The sequence below is a fragment of the Rhynchophorus ferrugineus genome, unplaced genomic scaffold (assembly GCF_030347505.1).
Source record: "Rhynchophorus ferrugineus isolate W39M unplaced genomic scaffold, kcgeb_rfMv2 rfM5, whole genome shotgun sequence".
Classification (NCBI taxonomy): Eukaryota; Metazoa; Arthropoda; class Insecta; order Coleoptera; family Curculionidae; genus Rhynchophorus; species Rhynchophorus ferrugineus.
Window position 1 is genome coordinate 16,318,674 of NW_027472584.1, and position 20,920 is coordinate 16,339,593.

Genomic DNA, 20,920 nt, shown 5'->3' on the forward strand with positions numbered 1-20,920 from the left:
CCCTAACAGAAGTGAAGATGTGAATCCGGATATTACTCATCAGCATTTTGTTTTTATTCAGCTGGTTTTTCGTTACAGGTGAACAAATGAAATTTCATGAACATTTCATTTCATAACATACTGAATACCTTTACAGTAATAGCTGTATGATGCAATTTTTTCAGTAAATGTACTGTACAGTTTGCATAATTTATATGATTATTAATTGGATATATGCTGAATATTTAATTTTAATATTTTTTGATAAGAATAAATTTGATTTCAACTTTTCAATTCATTATTTTTTTAAAAACAATCTAATATTAATTAATAATAATTAACTAATATATGAGTTAGGTGAATCTGTTCTTTCAAGAACAATGGATTGTAAGTCGGCTAACTTAGTGAACCATAATGTAAGTAAGTTAAATTATGTAATTGTTATTGTTTAATCAATATATTGTAAATATGTTTATATGACCGATAATAAAATATGTATTTGTTATTTTGTCATCGGATACGTGGAGAAAAAATAAAGATATCTAATATATCAATAAAACCCTATATATCTATAGATTAAAGGATAACTATCAATATCAATAGAATAACATTCAATAAACAAACATAAAATGAAAATACACTGATAATCTAAGTTTTGTGAGGCAAAATGAACTGTATCATTTGACTGAAGAAACATAAATAAATATAAAAAATGATAGTCCATATATAATATGAATAAGGGACCATTTGGAATGAAATTTAATTTGAATTCTTTTATTTCGGATCACGGCCTACAGAAATTTTATTTGGGTCTCGATTTTTTCCCCTCTCTACAAACTTTGTGTAAACTTTGTCTTATAACTTAGAACGTTGCCAGTCATGAATATGAATGACCGGCTAGAATATCGATCGGATCTATTAGTTTGTTTATAAGAAAACGGCAGATGTTGATTGTTTTAGCACGATTTTATGTAGCGTTCTCACTTTAGAGAGTCATTTTCGAATTCATAACAGTTTTATGTCTGAATAAAACCGATATATTTTACCGCTGGTAAATGGAACACGAGAATTCCACACAAGCAGCTCTCGGAATTAACCAACATCATAAATTCCATCATGCAGCTGCAACACTTCCCAAAAATTTGTAAACATGCACACAGAGTCGTGATTCCGAAAAAAGGAGCAGATTCTTCGCCTTCAGACTACAGGCCCATCAGCCTGCTTAGTTCAATGTCCAAGATTGCTGAAAGAGCGATCCTTTTTTGAACTCAACCGGTTCACTGTTGTTCACCGTTCAATTTTTGAAACTACGCCTCACATATTTTTAAGGTTAGAGCATCCTCACTCTAAGTTTCTACCGCCAAACGTAATGAGTGCCGCAAATGAACGCTTTCAGGCACGAACTTAAATCTAGGTATAAAGCTAGGAGGACTCATCGGCCCTAACTCAGTCTCTGGTGAAATAATGTTTATACATGTCACTGCTGAATTTTTTAATATATGCACTTCACTACACAACACTACACAAGATCAGATGGTTTGACTCTTTTGAGTCTGTGTCCTATTCTGGTTGTATCCAAAAGTTGCAATATTTCAATATTCGTATGAAAGTGGAGTCTTTCCTCATGTCTTCTTGTAATTCTTTTGATTTCTTGAGTGACTGTGGGTATCTGAAGGTCTCGATGTAGGTAATCAATCCTAGAGTATTTGGGTGCACCCACAATATCTCTCAAGACTTTGTTCTGAAAAATTTGTATTTTATTAATGTTACTCTTTGCAGAACATCGCCATAATTGAACTCCATATGTCCATACAGGTTTCAATATTTGCTTATATAATAGCAATTTATTATGTATTGATAATTGTGATTTTCTTCCAATTAGCCAGTACATTTTCTTATACTTCAATTCCAGTTCTTTTCTTTTCTTCTTTATATGTTCCTTCCAGCGAAGTTTTGCATCGAGATTCATTCCGAGATATTTAGCGTTGTTGCTATATGGAATGATAGTGTTATTTAATGTTATTGGTGCTTGTACTGTCTGTTTATAGGTGAACTGCAAATGTACAAATTTACTTTCATTAATTCTTATTTTCCAAGCTTGTGTCGAATTATTTATATTGTCACTTGCCTGTTGTAATTTACGTGAGGCTTTTTCACTATTGTCTCTGACAGCTATAATTGCAGTATCATCAGCAAATGTAGCCATCGTGATATTTTCCATTTGTGGTACATCACAAGTATAAAGTAGATAAAGCATTGGTCCCAGTACACTTCCTTGTGATACACCTGCTTTAGCTTCTTTCATTGTAGAGTAAGCTCCTTCTTGCTTAACTCTAAACATTCTGGTTGTAATATATGATTTTAATAGTTAGGTGTGTTTTTTTGGTAGCATTTTCTGTAGTTTATGAACAAGGCCTTCATGCCAGTTGTCAGTAAAATAAAATGACATATGTGTCAAATCATAGCATTGCATACTTAAGTCTAGCGACATCTATTAGAAAAACTGGTAATGACGTTCCGGTATACATGAACCCAATTTTTTGTAAGAAGCAATTTAAAGGATGATTCCTGGGATCATACTACATTTAACCATTAAGTATCCAGTTTTAGGATCACTGCATCACCTCTTCCGTAGCTTAGCGCTGTTCTGTTGTTGTCGAAACTGTATTATTTAAGTGAGTTCCGAGTTCTGCTGTTACTTTTGCCGCGGTAGTTTTATGTTGTCTGGCCACAATCCTTTTTAATGTTGTAATCCCTCTTTGCCGATGATGTATTGCCCTGATTTGTGTATTTTGTCATGACTGTGGGTACCGTCACGCGTGAAGTGTTAAACAATTCAGATGTTTCCGTTACAGGCGCTACCGCTAACTAAGCACCGATTTTCCCTATTTCGAAGCCTGGCAGATCACATATTTCACCGATATTCTGTTTTAACTGCCGTAGAAAAAAGAGCCTAATGCATGGACAAATAAAATAATTGTTATTTTGACTATACCCTGGATGTTCAATCATACAAATGTATTTTTAAATCAATATTTGAAAAACACTACATGCTTAAGAAAGAAACAAAACCGATATAACACGAATGGATTGAAACGATTGGAAGTTGATTCACCATATTGGATTCTTTGCTTTCATAAGAAACAAGTTTATAAAATAATTAACAAGTAGTGGTTTAGAATCAGCAGATAAACCTAATTAAGCTATCACCATTGATATTTATAAATGTTAATAGAACGACGAGAACGATAATGAATAACTCTTGCAGAAAAGGTTAGAACTTGTGAGTAACAAACGCAAAGTCAAACTTTGGGCACCCAGCGCATCACAATATTTGGTGCCTTCTGATTATCAATTGATTATTTGTTCAGATTGATTCAATATACTATTGCTGATCTATTTTGGGAATAGGAATTTGAATCGATGAATATAACAGCCAAAATAGAAATTCAAGAAGAAAAATAATTATTTGTTCTAATATTTAAATGAAAATGAGAATTTAAAATATACAAATATTTTAACTGGGTATGGTCGATATTTTATCAGCTTTGAGGTTTTTATCTCGACTATAAAGCATTGCTAAATAAATTGTCACCATATCTTTAATCGGCATTAAAGGGAACATGAAAAAAGTAGAAAACCAGAAGAGAAACAATGAATTTCAGGTGGGGTATCTGTCCCTATCTCCCATATCTCCCAGTCCTATCTTCATTACTTAACTTTATCTTTATCTTGGTAAATAATGTGAAAATGTGTTTTATCAAAAAAAAATAGAATTTATAAATAATCTCATTAGTTGTAAGTCTTCTAAATTGATGTTGGGGATTTCTCGATTTCCCGCTAAAATTGTTTCGTTAAAAAATAATTTTGGACAAGGGTGAGTCCATAAATCAAGACCACAACTAGAGCCAGAGGTCTAAGGCTAAAGACTAGATTAATTTACTGGAAATTAACGAAAGAACTTAATCCAAACTAGAAAAAGACATACTAATTGATATATGATAACAATCATTTTAACAAGATCAAAATAGGTATCTTAATATTTTAAGTTTCATTTCTTTATCACTTTTATGAAAATATTATGTTAAATCAATATTATATTATATTTAACTTATTAAATATTGTCATATATTTTAATGAAATATAATTTATTAAGAGTCTATCTGGTATGAGAATGAATATATTCTATAATTCTTTTAATAAAATCATCTATTGAAAAAATTGAAGTTTATATATATGTACATTTCTCATTATTTAAACAGTATTTGCTTAAGTTTTACATGTCAGTCATAAATCAGTTTCAAGTAAAGTAATTATATTTCTCTTTGGATCTTTGAGTATGCATTGACAATGACAATGACTCAATTATCGCATTTGGAGTAGGTAGTTCCGCGGCATTCCATTGGGAGTTAGGCCTAATTCATTCCGAATTTTTACATCAGTAACATCCTCAGTTCACATTCAAAAGCAAATTATTCAAGTAATACTTTACTGTATCTATATTTTTTATCTAAACCCTCATTATGACTATATACCAAATATATCATATACTCATTTACATTTATGTATATCCTATATAAAAATAAACTGTTTTACTACAAAGAAAACCATATTTAGCAGATTACATTTATAGTTATATGGTAATCCCTTACAATAAAAAGACAAATATAATAAGGTTTATAAATACAATAATTAAGTGCTTGATGTATTTTGATCAGATATTTCTATTAATGATAAAATATCAGGGCAAATAACTGTTCGATGATGAAAATTCCATAATTTTCACATTCTTCTACATGAGATAATAGTTTTTCATTTATTACTATTGCGGCGGTATATACAGAATCTAATCATGGAAGGCTGAAAATCACATTTTCCATTTTCTATTCATTACTTTTGTTGATTAATTTCAAAACATCTGCCACCGAAACCTACTAAGTCTATCAAACCCTTTAATGCTAATAAAATTAATACAATTTTAAATATGCTGATATTCGATCATATCTAAATTGTCGGTTTTGGTTTTGACGATTCAAAAGTGGTGATATTGTTGTGAATGACAAAGTCGATTTGTTGGATTGGATTATTAAACCTAGCTCAAAGTCTCAAAGAACTTTCAAATACTCTAGCGTTGATGAATAAACTGTGTAAAAAAATTGATATTTCAATCAAGTAAGATGTGGTGTATTACGGGCGGATAAGCTATTACTACTGCATATATACTGGCATATATCAATATATCAATAAATCAACTATTCTATTATCAATTAAATAAATTGAATTGTTGCAAAAAGAGACCAACATTAGCAAGTAACTAGAACAATGTTCGACTATACTGTGGCAGTTGGAATGGCAAGTTCTGCCACACTCAGCGTACTTATCTTCTGATAGTAGCTTCTGATTATCATTTGTGTATGTATGAATGTTTGTTACCATTTCAAAATGGATCACTGGCAAATAAACAATGTTGTTTCGATATTGTATCGCCATGTTGGCAGAAATAAGTAGTAGAAAATAATAGAAAATATTTTGAGTAATATATTGTAATAGCTTCTCTAAATAAATGCCTGTATAAAGTGAAAAGATGAATATATGCAAACATTTAATAAAAGATATATTAACAATCACTTAACGTTGTTGTTAACAATTTTTTTGGATTAATGATGTTACAACACGATATTTTTGCTTTTTAATAATTTTTAATAATTTGTTATAATGAATAGAATTTCTATTGAAATTTTATAGATCAGATTGTAAATTTTTGAACCTATATTTTTAATTCTCATTATCCAGAAAATCAATCATACATCTAGGAAAATGAATATATATCTTTTAAGAACAAGTCATTCAGAAATAACTTTTTATTAGATTATTGATTTTATCGGTGAGACTTTATTTTTCAAGAGATGTGTTCCAATGTTCATTAACTTTTAAACACCTAGTCTCGTCATATAATAAGTATGTAATATGATTCTCTATGCTTTAATAGCATTTAAATTTGAGTTGATTGACAAATCCGAGCTTTACTTATCGTTGTCACCTCAGAGGTTTCACGAACTGACTAGTACTTAGGCTTTGCGGTAACTTCCTGTTTGAGAGATACTTTAAATGTTCAGTTAATGTCAAAATCGTCTTCAATGAGTTAGCTAGTCGCATCCAGAACTTCAGAATTATATGCTAATAAACTTGTTTCTTAGCGGCTTAGATACAGCGATTCTAATGGTTTCTACTTGTATTCGCTTAAATTGATTCGGATATTTATGCATATAAAATTGATTTTTTTTAAAACTAACTCTAAATAAATTTTACAATATATGTGAAAGCTTCGTTTTAATTTTCTATTTATGATTTTAGTTACTGAAGTTGGCCCTAGTACAAATTCGAAAATAAAACATTCGGTTATAAATGTCTTTTATTTAAGGATATAAACTTATCGATTTCTTCGTGCATTGGCATACATTTTCGTAGAACCATCTCTCTATATTAGTGAAGCTTCAGTAGTCCATTTATTTAAATAGATATTCGATTTTATCAGTTTTTCGTTCGAAATATGGCTACTTTAAAATTCCGAATTTGTCTGTTTTATATCGATAAAAAATGATGTTTTAAAACAAATTTGCTGGCATTTTGGTTAGGTGAAGAAAATAATGTAGTATTTCAAAAATGATTGATATTTTACTTATAGACTTTTGAGAATTTTAATATTCATAATATAATAGAAATATTTAACTTGATTTTTTACTTTTATTTTATGTCAACTAAAAATTATGTGGTTATTTTGTTAAATTATATGTTTATGAAGATATCTGAAATGAGTTCATTGGATAAACTGAATAACAATGTTTTCCTTGAATTTATTTTAAATGCTCATGTAATTAGTTGTAAACGAAAAGTACTACTTAAGTACTACTTAAGATAAGTTATTTATGACTTTTTTAAATAAAAAGAGGAATAAATAATGACAGCGAGGATTTATTCAAGATACTAACGAACTACAGTAATGTATAGAATCTACAGGAATTTTTAAAAATTATAAAAAAGTCTAAAAAACTAAAAAAATTCCAAATCAATAGAAATCAAAATGGGCAAAATTTGGTAGCGGAAAATTTGCAGCCGGATTGATATATTAATCCCAGTGCTTGACAGACAGATGCATTTTTTAATAAAAGTTGAGTAATAACGCAACTCTACAAACATGATTTGTCTATTCATTATGTTCCAAACTAAAGTTCCATAGAAAGCTTGTTTTGTGGTAGTTATGATACTTTTTTTCAGTTATCGTTATTAATATATAATGTTATAAATATAATATTAGTGTAATGGTAGTGTAATATTTTGTAGTGGCAAACAAAAATAAAATTCGCAGTACCAAGAATTTGGCGAGATCCAAAATAACACATGAGTGAGTGTTATATTTGTGTGATTAATTATGCTAAAAGACACAACGGCAAAAATGCTAAATTCACAAATATCCCGGCCTTGCTTGTCTCACAAATTAGTACTTGAATCTTCTACAAATGTGATTCAATCAAACCCATCTCGGAGTTAAAATAAGAATAATAACTTTGAAGATGAAGAATTTATACGGCCAGAAGAACCACCAAAATCCTATTTCCTTACCGCAGAAGACTCTACTGACTTAATAACATATTTGAGTTTGTCGAATTGTAACTTTTCAGTTCTTGTTTGAAGCAATGGAATATGTATTCTAATACTAATTTCTTTCGATTTATTAATAAATAAAAAATTAAACTATAGGCTTTCTAAAATATTGATAAACCGCTCTCCTGAATAAAATACCAAAATTTTTATACCAAAATACCATTTAAAAAAAATTTAATGTTTCCTTTACCAACTATGGGTATATCTGGACTGGATCTGGACTATTTAACATGGGCTCCAAACCACGGTCCTCGGCATTAAGCCTACCGATGGGCGATTGACCAACTTAGAAATCATCCCAGAAGACATCCGGTCTTACACAGCCTGGTTACTGACGTGACTGGGATCATTTTCCTTGCCGAATTTTACACCCTTGTCTAGGACAATTTTACAAATATTAAACAATCACAAACATAAATTTACGACCATGTCTCAGCAGGATTCGAACCCGCGGCTATCACAACAGTAGGAGGATCATCCTGTTGCCTTTATCTCTGCGCCACCGAGCCGGCAGTTCATATATTTATTTTCGTCTAATTATTGATAAGTTACTCTTTTATAATGGTCAAAATTCGTATTGATCTGTGTAATAGAAGAATGTTATGTCTTAAATGTATGAATGAGTATGAATGTGAATGTTCAAGATACAATGTTATATGTATTCGCAATAAGTTGCCATAATTAGTGTTATAATGCTTCACGGAATTGTTTCAGTGCTTTAACAGTTGCAATTAGTTGTAATTATAGCTTTTCATGAGCACTAATGTAAAATCCGGAAAGAAAATCACTTTAGTCATACCAGTAGCCAGGCTGAGTAAGACATGATATCTTCTAGGACGTTCTCTGAGTTGGTCACTCGCCAGTCAGTGGGTTTGATAACATGGCCCGTGATGCGCAAGACCAGAAATTAAGAGAAATGCCGAAATTATACTTGGAGTACTTTATTGTATGTAGGTGTTCCTAAATTATTAATATTTTATCTAAAATAATTACATAAGAGTAAATAATATTAGAAATTAAAATTAAAATAAATGTAAAGGATATTAAACTCGTAATGCACTCTATATACGCAGATATTTATAAACTTAATTGAAATAAATTTCTCCATTCAAATATAATGGATTCTTAAGCGACCTAAATGCAGTATAATTACACCACAAGCATGTGACCTATATGAAATACCTCAATTTCAACAATGTAGCGAATTTGGACGTTTGCTATATATCCATGGCGCTTTTATGGCGTCCCAAAGGAAACAATTTCATCTTTTTAACGATTAATTTTCATTTCTTAAACGAACGAATTGTAAATGTTTCATAAATTCAACTGCTGTTGGTATTAAAATAGAATGTTAAATGAAATATTCTAAGTATATGCTAATTAAAAATAGAGCATTTATAGCATATCTGTAAATAAATATTTGAAAATCTATATCGTAAATATAAGGAAAAAATGTAAAAGAAAATTTGTTGGGTATAGTTTGTGTCATATGGCTGGCATTTGCAATATCTCTCATATATGATTATCCGTTATCACGGGCCATAACTTGCAATGTCAAGCATAAAACTAAAATATTGCAGCAATCTGTATAAATAAAAGTTTTTTACCCGTCAGAAATTTAGAATGTTTTATGTTAAAGGAAAACACAGTAAATTTGTTTTTGATACAGGTAGATAATGCTTCGAATTTAGCATATAAAAATATTTTTGGGTCCACTAATGTTAACAGATTTTAATTGATCTTATAATTTTTATATTATATATATTATATATGTATATATGGATTCTTTGCGTTTAATTTTAGTCCCGCCGGCTTGGTGGCGCAGTGGTAAAGGCGATGGGACAATCCTCCTACTGTTGCGATAGCCGCGGGTTCGAATCCTGCTGGGGCATGGACGTAAATTTATGTTTGTGATTGTTTAAAATTTGTGAATGTTCTAGGCAAGAGTGTAAAATCCGACAAAGAAAATGATTCCAGTCACGCTAGTAACCAGGCTGGGTAAGACCGGATGTCTTCTGGTATGATTTCTAAAGTTGGTCACGCGCCAGTCGGTAGGCTTAATGCTGAGGACCGTGATTCGGAGCCCACGTTAAACTTTAGGCCCAATCCAGATAAAACCATAGTTGGTAAAAGGAGACTTTAAAATATATATATAAAAAAAGTGTTCATTAAATTATAATAACTGTAGTTTAACATGTAACAGATAGGCGAAAACAAGCCACCTAAACTTAACATGGAAGATATTTTTATCACATACAACCAGAAAAATTATCACAAACAGATTGGGGATTATTTAATTTATAATTATGTTTATGTATCCATTAAAATATTTGACGGCAAATATACTATCCTTCTGAATAATAACCTCAAAAGTTGCGTGTATAAATTTGATAGCTGTCGGATCATTAGTTTGTGAATTGTAACATTTTGAGCGAAACAACTTTTGTTATTGTGAAAAAAAAAAATGGATAAAACGGAATTTCGCGTGTTGATAAAATATTGCTTTTTGAAGGAAAAAATACAGTTAAAGCAAAAACTTTGCTTGATGCCGAGTTTGCGGACACTGCCCCACGAAAATCAACCATCAAGGATTGGTATGCTAAGTTTAGATGTGGTGAACGCGGTGGACGCCCAAGAGAGGTTGTTACCGAAGATACATTAAAAAAATCCACAAAATGATTTTGAATGATTGTAAATTGAAATTGAATGAAATATGTGACGCTCTAATGATATCAACTGAACATGTACATCATAGCATTCACGAATATTTGTGTATGAGAAAGTTCTGTGCAAAGTGGATGCCACGCGAGCTCACTTTTTATCATTTCATTTCATCATTTCACTCCTAAGTCCAATCGACAGTCATCTGAGTGGACTGTATACGATGAACCCGCTCCAAAGCATGGGAAAACGCAACAGTCGGCTGGCAATATTATAGCGTCTGTATTTTAGGATGCCCATGGAATAACTTTTATTGACTACCTTGAAAAACGAAGGACCATCAACAGCAACTATTACATAACGTTTTTGGATCGTTTGAAGGATGAAATCGCCTTAAAGTGGTCGCATATGAAGAAAAAGGAAGTGCTGCTTCACCAAGAAAATGCACAATGTCACAAGTCAATTGAAAATGATAGCAAAAATCCATGAATTGGGCTTCGAATTGCTTCCTCATCCACCGTGTTCTCTAAATCTGGCCGCCAGCGGCTATTTCCTGGTCCCAGATCTCAAAAGAATTCCCGCTGGGAAGAAATTTTCGTCTAATGAAGAGGTGGTCGACGAAACCGAAGCCTATTTTGAAGCTAAGTACTAGTCGTACTACAAAAATGGTATCGAAAAATTGGAAGGTCGCTATTAGCCGTGTATCACTCTTGACGGGAATTATGTTGGATAAAAAAAACTATATAAATATATATAAAATTTAACAAATTTCGAATTGAGCAAACGTGATTATGTTAGTTTAAAGAGGCTTTTAAGCTCCTATAAATAATTAAATACATATGAATAAATTTCATACATTATTGTAATGTTTATATAACAGTTAATGTAGCATTTGCAGTGTAATTAATAACCTTTATATAAATTTATAATATCAATAAATTAAACTAGTTTTCAGTTAAATTATAATAACTGTAGTATAACATTTAACGCATATACGAAAACAAGCTACCTAAACTTAACATGGAAGATCTTTTTATCACATACAACCGGAAAAACTATCACAAACAGATTGGAGATTATCTAATTTATAGTTATGTTTATCTATCCCTTGAAATATTTTACGGAAAATACTCTATCCTACTGAATAATAAAAAATAACGTCAGAAATCGAATAAAACGACAATAGCTTGTTTTTCAAGAGCGTGATTTATATAATCCACGGAATGCACCGACTCCATTTGTTATATCATAAAAAATGCAGAGAAAATCCGATTTTAAACGAAGAAAATACCTATAAATCGAACTTTAGAAAATATTTTTAGAATTCGGTAATATATTTGCTGAGTTACTATTTGATATTTGAGTTTAGTATTCCTTGAGATTTCTTTAGTCCTCAATAAAAATAGTCGGGTTTTATTGAATAATATGGAAAATCGTCATATTCTGTTAAATATTCGATCTTTTTTTGCTTCTTCGATTCGAGGTCGATTTTTTCTGTGACTATATTCCTTTCAAATATTGCCACGATTTTTATCGTTTATTTTCTTATTTTAACTGTTCTAGATATATATTTGAAAATAGTAGAAATAAATAGATCTAATTTAATATTTTATAGTTAAAAAAAAATTAAATTTTATGATTAAAATAAAAATTCACTATGATTCTAAATCAATACAAGAGATAAAGATATCGATCAAAAAAAATATGTTTGTAGCTTACGTCCACATTCGTAAAACAGTAAAGTAATATTACAAGTATTATTTTAATATTTTGGATCAATAATACGTAATACTTTTTATTAAAATGCTCACATACTTGTTGATCTTTTCATTCTTTCTTGGAAAACGATTTTTATCAACTGGTGCTTCCGAAAATCTATTACGTTGATGAGATCCATCATTTCTTTGAAAAATTCTTGGAAAAATAATTCACATAATAACTCTATTGAAATAAGTCTATAATATCATAATACGATTTTATTTATTTAATAGATAACAGGTCAATTGAAAAGTCCCCGGCATAGATGGACCTACTAGAATTAAATACATATGTTTTTTAGTTAGCCCTAACCCTCAAAAGATGCGTGTATTAATTGGACAACTGTGGGATCATTAGTTTGTGAATTATCGCATTTTGAGCAGCTTTTGTTATTGTGAAAAAAATGGATTAAAAGGAATTTCGCATGTTGATAATATATTGCCTTTTGAAGGCAAAACATACAGTTGAAGCAAAAACTTGACTTGATGTCGAGTTTCCGGACACTGCCCCAGGAAAATCAACCATCAAGGATTGGTACGCTAAGTTTGGACGTGGTGAAATGAGCACCGAAGACGGTAAACGCAGTGAACACCCAAAAGTGGTTGTTACCGACGAAAACATTTAAAAAATCCACAAATTGAAAGCGGCTGCATTTGAAGAAAAAGAAAGAGCTGCTTCACCCGTCAATGCACCCGTTCAGACAATGCACCGTGTCAAAAATCCATGAATTGCGCTTCGAGTTGCTTCCACATCTACCGTATTCTCCAAATCTGGCCCCCAGCGACTATTTCCTGTTCTCAGATCTCTCAGATTTCTTGTTCTTAGTGTATCACCCTTGAAGTGAATTCTGTTGAACAGAAAAAACTAATTTTGCCAAAAAAATGCGTTTTACTATGGTAGGCCGGGGACTTTTCAATTGACCTATTAAATATAAATTTTTTTTCATGTCTGGAAATTTTCGTTTCAATTCAACAAAGTTACTGAATAACCTAGTTAATAACTATTTGTAATAACTAAATTGTAATTTTACCATTATATTTTAAGCCTTTTTTACATTTTGGAAATATTAAATGAAGATCTGTCCATAGTATTAATTAAATCTTGTTGAAACTTAATTGTGTTCAAAATTTTAATGATGCTAATTAACGGTTTTGTACATTGTGTGCTTTGGACGTTTTGTAAAATGTAGAAATAAGTATTAGTATCATTGTGATATTAAATCGATATTATTTTCGTTGCTTCCTATACCTTCCAGTAAAAATGTCAATTATTATATTTATTTTATTTAAAAATGTGTTGTTATTTGTTGTTAAAAAAATGAATCGTTCAATTTTAGTGGAACTGTAATTAATTACAGATGGTACCTTTCAGTATTTTATGGATTTTATTATGCCAGTAACTTGTAGCTTATTTTAAATTATTAAATGACAATCAGTTGTATATATCGTAATTTTTCAATATTTTCCAGTTTAGACATTTTATTTAAGAATTTTATTTTGATTGTTTTTTGGGAGTCTCAATGTTATACTTCGACTAGTAGATTTTTAAAAATTTTGGATCCAACACATGTATAAAATTCTTTGATGGTTACCAATAAAATTCGATAATAATATTTTTTATATTCATGATATTTATTATGTTTTGTTACAGTCTCTTTTTCCAGAGTTACTTATTACAAATTATCAAAAAACACTTGTTATCTAAAGACCTAAGGGTACAGTGGATTAGTGAACGAAATTAACCATTTACAAAAAAAAACAGCAAGTGGGATTGCGTCATGAAAAGGTTGAAGCACTGCAATTATTCAACAACAGAGCATTTACTCTGAGATTGAAGGGGCAAGACATTTTTGAGCTAGTATAGAATGTTAGAAGTTTTAAACTTATGTGGAGGGCACCACTCGGAATATCTCTATCAAAAGCTGATTAAGCTTGATTCTGAAATCTTAGATCTAGGCATTAGGACCAATATTAAGGAGATATTACTGCATAGTGATTTGAAGAACCCTTAAATATTTTGATGACGTTTCTGCAGAATCTTATCTGCCACCTTCAGGCCTAGCTTTCTCTTGTTTTATTCGCCGCTATATGAGCTGAACTGGTCTCATGCAGTGCTGGTGGTCTATATTCGATCTATACTACTTTACTGCTAGTATATGAAGATTCTGCTTGGCTGACTTCAATTTGTAGCGTTAATTTCCAAGATGTGGGCAGGCGCTGTATCTCTAGTGTTGATATTTTTGGGGTGTTTTTCGATCTCAAAAGTATCTCTTATGATCCTTTTCGATTTGTGTTGTGTTGCCAAAATCAATTTTGTGTGAAGTAATTATAACATGTTGTGCGAGAGACAGTTTTTTTTCTGTTTTATTGACTGTATAGCGATATTCCTTTCTTTCTACGTACTATTATTTTATTTGTTATATTTAGACCTTTTCACAGTTTTGGCAGTGAATTTCGAATAATCTTTGGGCTTAAAGTTCTATTTTGATTTGTGGGGTTGGTAGAATTGTGCTAATTTTTGTCGGTGTAAAAAATTGTTATAGATGATGTGTTTTACTGAGGATTCGGATAATTTTAATTGCAGTTTTATGTATGGGATGCAAATTTTTCCCAATGGGATTTTTTCGTCATCTTCTTATTATCTCAGACCTGATCTTTGTTCATCTATTATACGTACATATATTTGGACATCTATTTTAGGTATATTATTAAATATTAGGAGTATAATGATACTAGTTTGAAGAGAGCTTGAACTTGAAAGGCTATCTGAGAATAGATCCAATTCCTGGTAGGTTCATATTAAGTGCTGTGGGTGGTAAGGTGGTGGGTAAGGTAAGAGTTCCTATTTAAGCATTCCAAGCCTGTCATGTAAAATCGCTTGACCGCATTTCTGCCTCTAGTAACTACTATATTCGCATCAAAGCATATTAGCTTCAATCAGTAGCGATATCCTATGATGGTTTCATTACGTTTCATTCATTGTCCTGAAATTTTGCTAACGAGAGAATATCTTATTTAGTCTTACCATGTGATTTTACAAACTTATCATCAGTACGAACTGTAGATTTGCTCAAATTAAAAAAAAGAGTTACCCGGCTTAAAATTTGATATATATGATGATATATGTGATGCAAATTACCTAATATTCCATGGTTATTTTGTCTGTAAAGTTTGTATTATGTACTAAAATGTGATGGCTTAGAATTTTTAGTATTTTCAATATGTTACCAAAGATAGTTTATGGTATTGAACAATAAAAATAGCAGTCGGCTTGGTGATTACCAAAGGCGATGAGACTGTCATCCTACTGTTGCGAAAGCCGCGGGATAGGATTCTGCTTGGCATGGCTGTAAATTTACGTTTGTGATTGTTTAAAATTTGTGAATGTTCTAGGCAAGAGTGTAAAATCCGACAAGGAAAATGATCCCAGTCACGCCAGTAACCAGGCTGGTTAAGACCGGATGTCTTCTGGGATGATTTCTAAAGTTGGTCACTCGCCAGTCGGTAGGCTTAATGCTGAGGACCGTGGTTCGGAGCCCACGTTAAACTTTAGGCCCAGTCCAAGCAAACCCATACTTGGTAAAAGGAGACTTTAAAATATATATATAAAAAAATAGCACTATCTAATAGTTGAGTTTAATATTGCCTGAACGTTTTTCAAACCTTAATAAAAAATAGGCGAAATTTATCGAATAATAAATAAATCGGTTATATATCCGAATTTTTTGCTTACTCAAATGGGTCCATTATACTTTGCAGTCAATTTCTATATTCCTTTTTGGATATTTGGCACTTTTTCAAATATATTCAAACCAGGTTCTGTCATTACACATATATTTTTTACTTTTATTCGAATTATTCTGAATCGTCTTAAAGTTTATTACTTTTTGAATAGTATATTAACTATATATTACAATCATAATATGAAATATGCTTTTTCCAAACTGTTATTTTTACTGAAGTCATTTGAAATAAGTAATAATTTTGTTATTTGAAGTATTTTTAGCGCAATGAGAACCTGCCAAAATATTAATTAAATCTTCTTCAAACTTAATTTTGTTCGAAATATTAATGGGTGTAGTTAAAGGTTTCTAACCTTCATTATGGGCATTTCAAACGTTCTGTACATTCTAGAAATAAATATATATATTATTGTTACATTAAATCAATATCTTTTTATATCAATCAAATATCAATATCATTGTTAACAGTTTGAGTGTAATTATGTTAGCTATAATATCTTTTAGTTTTAATGAAGATTTGCTCGGATCCATAACTTCATAAACTACACAAGTGATTTTTTGTTTACTTACTTTTATTACTAATAATAAATGCTTCATAAATTTAGATTTTTCTTATATCAGACATTTTTAGTCAGCTCCAACAAATTTTAGGTGTATGCCAATTTTATTTTTATATCTAGCCATTTTTTGATCAAGTTTTTTGTTTAGTTTATTTAGTTGTTGGTTCTGGATTAATAGTGTTCAGAAATTCACAATAAAATAAATGCCTTACGTTTGCCATTCTCAGTAGAAATGCAGGATAATCTGAAAGAAGTGGATGTTTTCCAAGATTTTCGTTTTATTCTACTGGGCATAAGAACTTGGAAATAACCGTTTGAGTGACTCCTTATAGAAATGCAACCCCTTATTGTATTTACGGTGGGTTTTCGTCGATATATGATTCAAACAATCGAACTTACATAGGCTTGTGAAAACCTAGCGTCCAATTTTTTCGAAACCTCGACAGACTGTAAAAACATTTACATTAATACTGAAAAGTTATAATAAACACCTGTTCCTACAGTTATTTTATATTTTAATAATATACGTCACTTATGCTTCCCTGCATAAAACTGTTTTTACTACTTTTTATTCTTATAAGAACATTAATATTTGCTGAGTTTAGTTTTTGTTATGTTATATAAAACAACCAAGTTTATGACAGCATATACGATAGTACACTGAGGATAAAATCGATTTATTTAGTGGCGAAAAGGTAGTCGTGAAATAAAAATACGTAATCTAAAAATAAAATTGTTAACTTACCCATATTCTGGACTAAGTCTTAAATCTTCATTGCACACATTAAACGTAACGTTTGTTTCTAATGGAAGGTTCTTCTGTAGCGTACATTGGAAAAAATCTTCCCAGTATTGTTCAAACCAAGGATTTCTTTTGTTTTCCTCCGGTGTCAAAGATGTCATGTACGCATCAAATTCTGGAATGTTGGTTGATTGTAGTTCGACTGTAATTGCTCCTTCGGCAACTTCTTCTAAGCTCTCAACCAGTTTCTGTTGTTTTCCCCATCCATCACTTGCTACCCAGTAGAAATGACTACTAGCGTTTCCACGTTTGGCAGCCATTAGAAGTCTCCTGTAAAGATAATGTCAAGATAATATTTAGAATTAATGTACAAAATTCATTCAGATAGTATGTACTAATTGGATATTGATAATTCAATTTTTGTTTAGAATTATTTAAAATAATTACTATAAAAAAACATTTAAAAATAGTCTAAAGTCTATAGAAATTCACATCCAAATGGCAAATGTGTTATGTGAATTTAGTGCTGGTGGGTTATAAGTGAACTGGTTCATTTACAAGAGGTATCTCAAGCCTCGAAGACGTGACGTCCAAAAGGTAAACGCTTCAACAAAAGAAATAGGTAAATAATAAATAATATATATACAATATATAATTCTGAAGGATAGTTTATACACTGAAAAAAAATTAGTAGACGCTCTAATATTTAACTAGGTGTGTACCTAAAACATCTTTGAATGCGACTTTCGCCATTAGTGAAAATATCGTACAGAAATGGTTTACAGGGAAAAAGAATATTCAATTAAGATTAGACATACATTAATATACTGCTCCCATATTAAAAAAAAAACAAATAAAAAGTAACAGCTGCGATAATAGCAAGAGTTGTAGGATCATAGAGTAAAAGTTTATTGGAATAATAAGTATAATGAGTAATAGTATTATTCTATAGAAAACTAATTATTTTGTTTGAACTTAACGGAGACTTGTTATTTTAATTTGTGTATAGACATAGGTATTTCAAAGTTGAACAATGGGCCACCCTTGGCAAGAAGCTAATAAAAAGAGTGTAAAGAAAACAAAACTTGATGGAAAAAGGAAAGTGAAGGTTGCAATGAATAACTATAGTAAATATGCAAGCCGAGAAAGATATACAGGCAAGAAGTCTTTGGATATGTGGAAAGAATTGTTTACAATAACACCCTTCGATTTAGATAAGCTCCAGCGGATACAATGATGATGACATCGACAAATGGCGGAATTTTGAACTAGTGTTAGATTGGAAATTGGCAGCTTTGTTTTTGACTTGAGTACTAGCTCAAAATGTGACGGTGAGCGAATGGAACTTTCTGGATATGGGATTATGATTCAGTGCTGACAATACTAAGACAGAGTGATGAGAGTAGAAATAACTAAAGACGAGTATATGATTAATATAGGATAAATGTAGAAAATCGAATTATAGAGGATGAAAGATATTATGTGTGTTATTTTTCAGAATATATATGATCGTTTGGTCAAAAATAAACATGGAGATAATGAATACTAACTCTCTTACAGATATGGCAAATTCATTGAGGAGAATACAGTGATTAAATATAATTTTATCAAGAAAAATGTACACAGGTAGTAACAGAACAGACTAAGGAGAAATACAGTGATATCAGATTGTTCTGACAAGAAAATACATTAACGAAGTAAACAAGAACGAAACAAAAAATGGTAAATATGTCCTCTAATGAAAATAAAATACATTACTCCGATGTATAATTATCAGGGGATATCATAGATGGTTCAAAAAGAGTTCAATGTACAACCTACAATGTACAACCTATTGTGGCTGTTAAATCATGCATGTTCTATAACTTGAATAGTTTTATACGCAGTACCGTAACCCTAAATCATAAATCCATTTATTTTCTTCCTCGAAATTTTATATTATAAAGTAACGCATTGAAGAATTATTACACACAGTGAGGGTTATTTATTAATAAATGGTTCTAGAAAACCAGATAATTTCGTTCACTATATTTGCAAAAATGTTCATATCAGTTAATATGTAGAGCTACTAATTAAACAATATTTGGTTCTGATGTTGTTAATTGAAGTGGTGTTTCCATTTTACACCTTTAATGAGACTTTTTGGGCATGGATATTCCACTTCTGTGTCGATATGGATGGATGGACAAGCTCATGACATTTTGCGCTTGGGATTGTCATAGTAGAATCATTTTTCATCAGACATTGGTCATAATACTCCACAGAAAACTCTGTTTTTATTGCTTGGTAACAATAAAATTAGAACAGTTCGAATTGTCATTAGTCAATTCGTGTGGTAGTAATTTTTCCTATAGGATATTTCCCATGGCATGTAAAGATCAGGAAACAGTTAATTGATCATTAATTGCTAAATTATCTGAGTTTCTTCTTTAAGAGTTTCAGCTAGATTTTCGTCCAATAAGTCTTGCAATTTATTGTCTTTGTATCATCCTGGTGTTACAGGTTATTTTTTGTCATCAACATCAAAATCACCACGATACTACGTTCTCTAGTCATTGAAACAGAAATCGACATTTGGGATATGACGAAGCTGCATCACCATGAGTTTCTAAAAGTATACAATGGTCGTTGCATGAATGATTAACGGCTGTCTACAATGAATAACTCTATAATACTAACTGGAAAGCTGTTATTCCATGTAGAGAAATACTAAAATCGCCGAATTTAACTTATAGTTTATGTTCTTTAATTAGCACTTCGCATTTTCATCAATAGATATCGCTGATTAAAATACATGCAAGCAATATGAAAGTTCATATGGGTCGTCTGTGTAGGAGTCATATCAAAATTTGAAATGAGGCAATACTTTTTCAAAAAATCTGTATTTCTCTATACAAAATAGAAAATGGCTTAAATTTTCGTTTAATAAAGTCAATCTAGATGCATACAGTGAGTAAATTTACTGTTACAAGCGAATACTACGTACCTTTCCAACCCCACCTTGGCGATTATTTAAACATTGTTTCATCATCATAAAAGTTTATTTTTGGATTTATGTTTCGATGTATACGATTATTATAATTAAATAGTTAAACGTTTCTTAAATTGCATTTTGTTAAAATTTCTGTTTTCTATTCAATTTTCAAGAGTAATATTAGTTCAAATCGATAAAAGCCTCATATAATGTTATAAAAGAATGATTTAGAAAATACTGTGACTGTTGATACTGCTGTGATTTGTTTTTTTGTCAGTGTTTTGGTTAGAAAATGTTGTATAGTCAAGGTTTAGTTCCTTGGAAATATAACGAGATGAAACATATTGGCCTAACTCAATATTTTTAATAACTTCATCGCTACCGGCTTAGTTTGCGCAGTGTTTAAGGCGACGGTTGTCTTGCTGTTGGGATAGTCACGGGTTCGAATCTTGCTTGGGCATGGACGTACTTTATGTTTGTGATTGTAATTGTAAACGTCTTTATAGGCAATATTGGAAAATCCCCGACGAGGAATAACCATCTCGGTCACGCCAATATTCAGGTTTGGTAAGACCGGATGTCTTCTTGGATGGTCTTTAAGTTGAACCGGCCGGTCGGTAAGCTTAATGACGAGGACCGTGGTTGGGAGTCCACGTTAAGCACTATGCCCAGTCCAAGAAAAACCTCGTTGGTAAAAAGGAGACTTAAAAATTTATAAAAAAAAGGTTTGAAAGATAATGAAACAAGGCGGGATTGCCGCTTTTTTTAAACTGTAGAATGTAGAATGTGTCGCCTTTGCGAATATTTAGCAACAAAAATAAAGGTAACATTGTTGATGTTTC

The 20,920-nt window shown here is 31.0% G+C and overlaps 1 protein-coding gene across 1 annotated transcript in view; it reads right to left on the reverse strand.

Moving 5' to 3' along the window:
* The window catches only part of LOC143197308 (metabotropic glutamate receptor), a 202,723-nt gene that overhangs the window by 97,463 nt on the left and 84,340 nt on the right, over positions 1-20,920 (reverse strand). Inside the window, exon 2 of the mRNA XM_076405665.1 lies at positions 17,108-17,434. Coding sequence (XP_076261780.1) covers positions 17,108-17,434 — 327 coding nt within the window. The remainder of the gene's footprint in view (positions 1-17,107; positions 17,435-20,920) is intronic.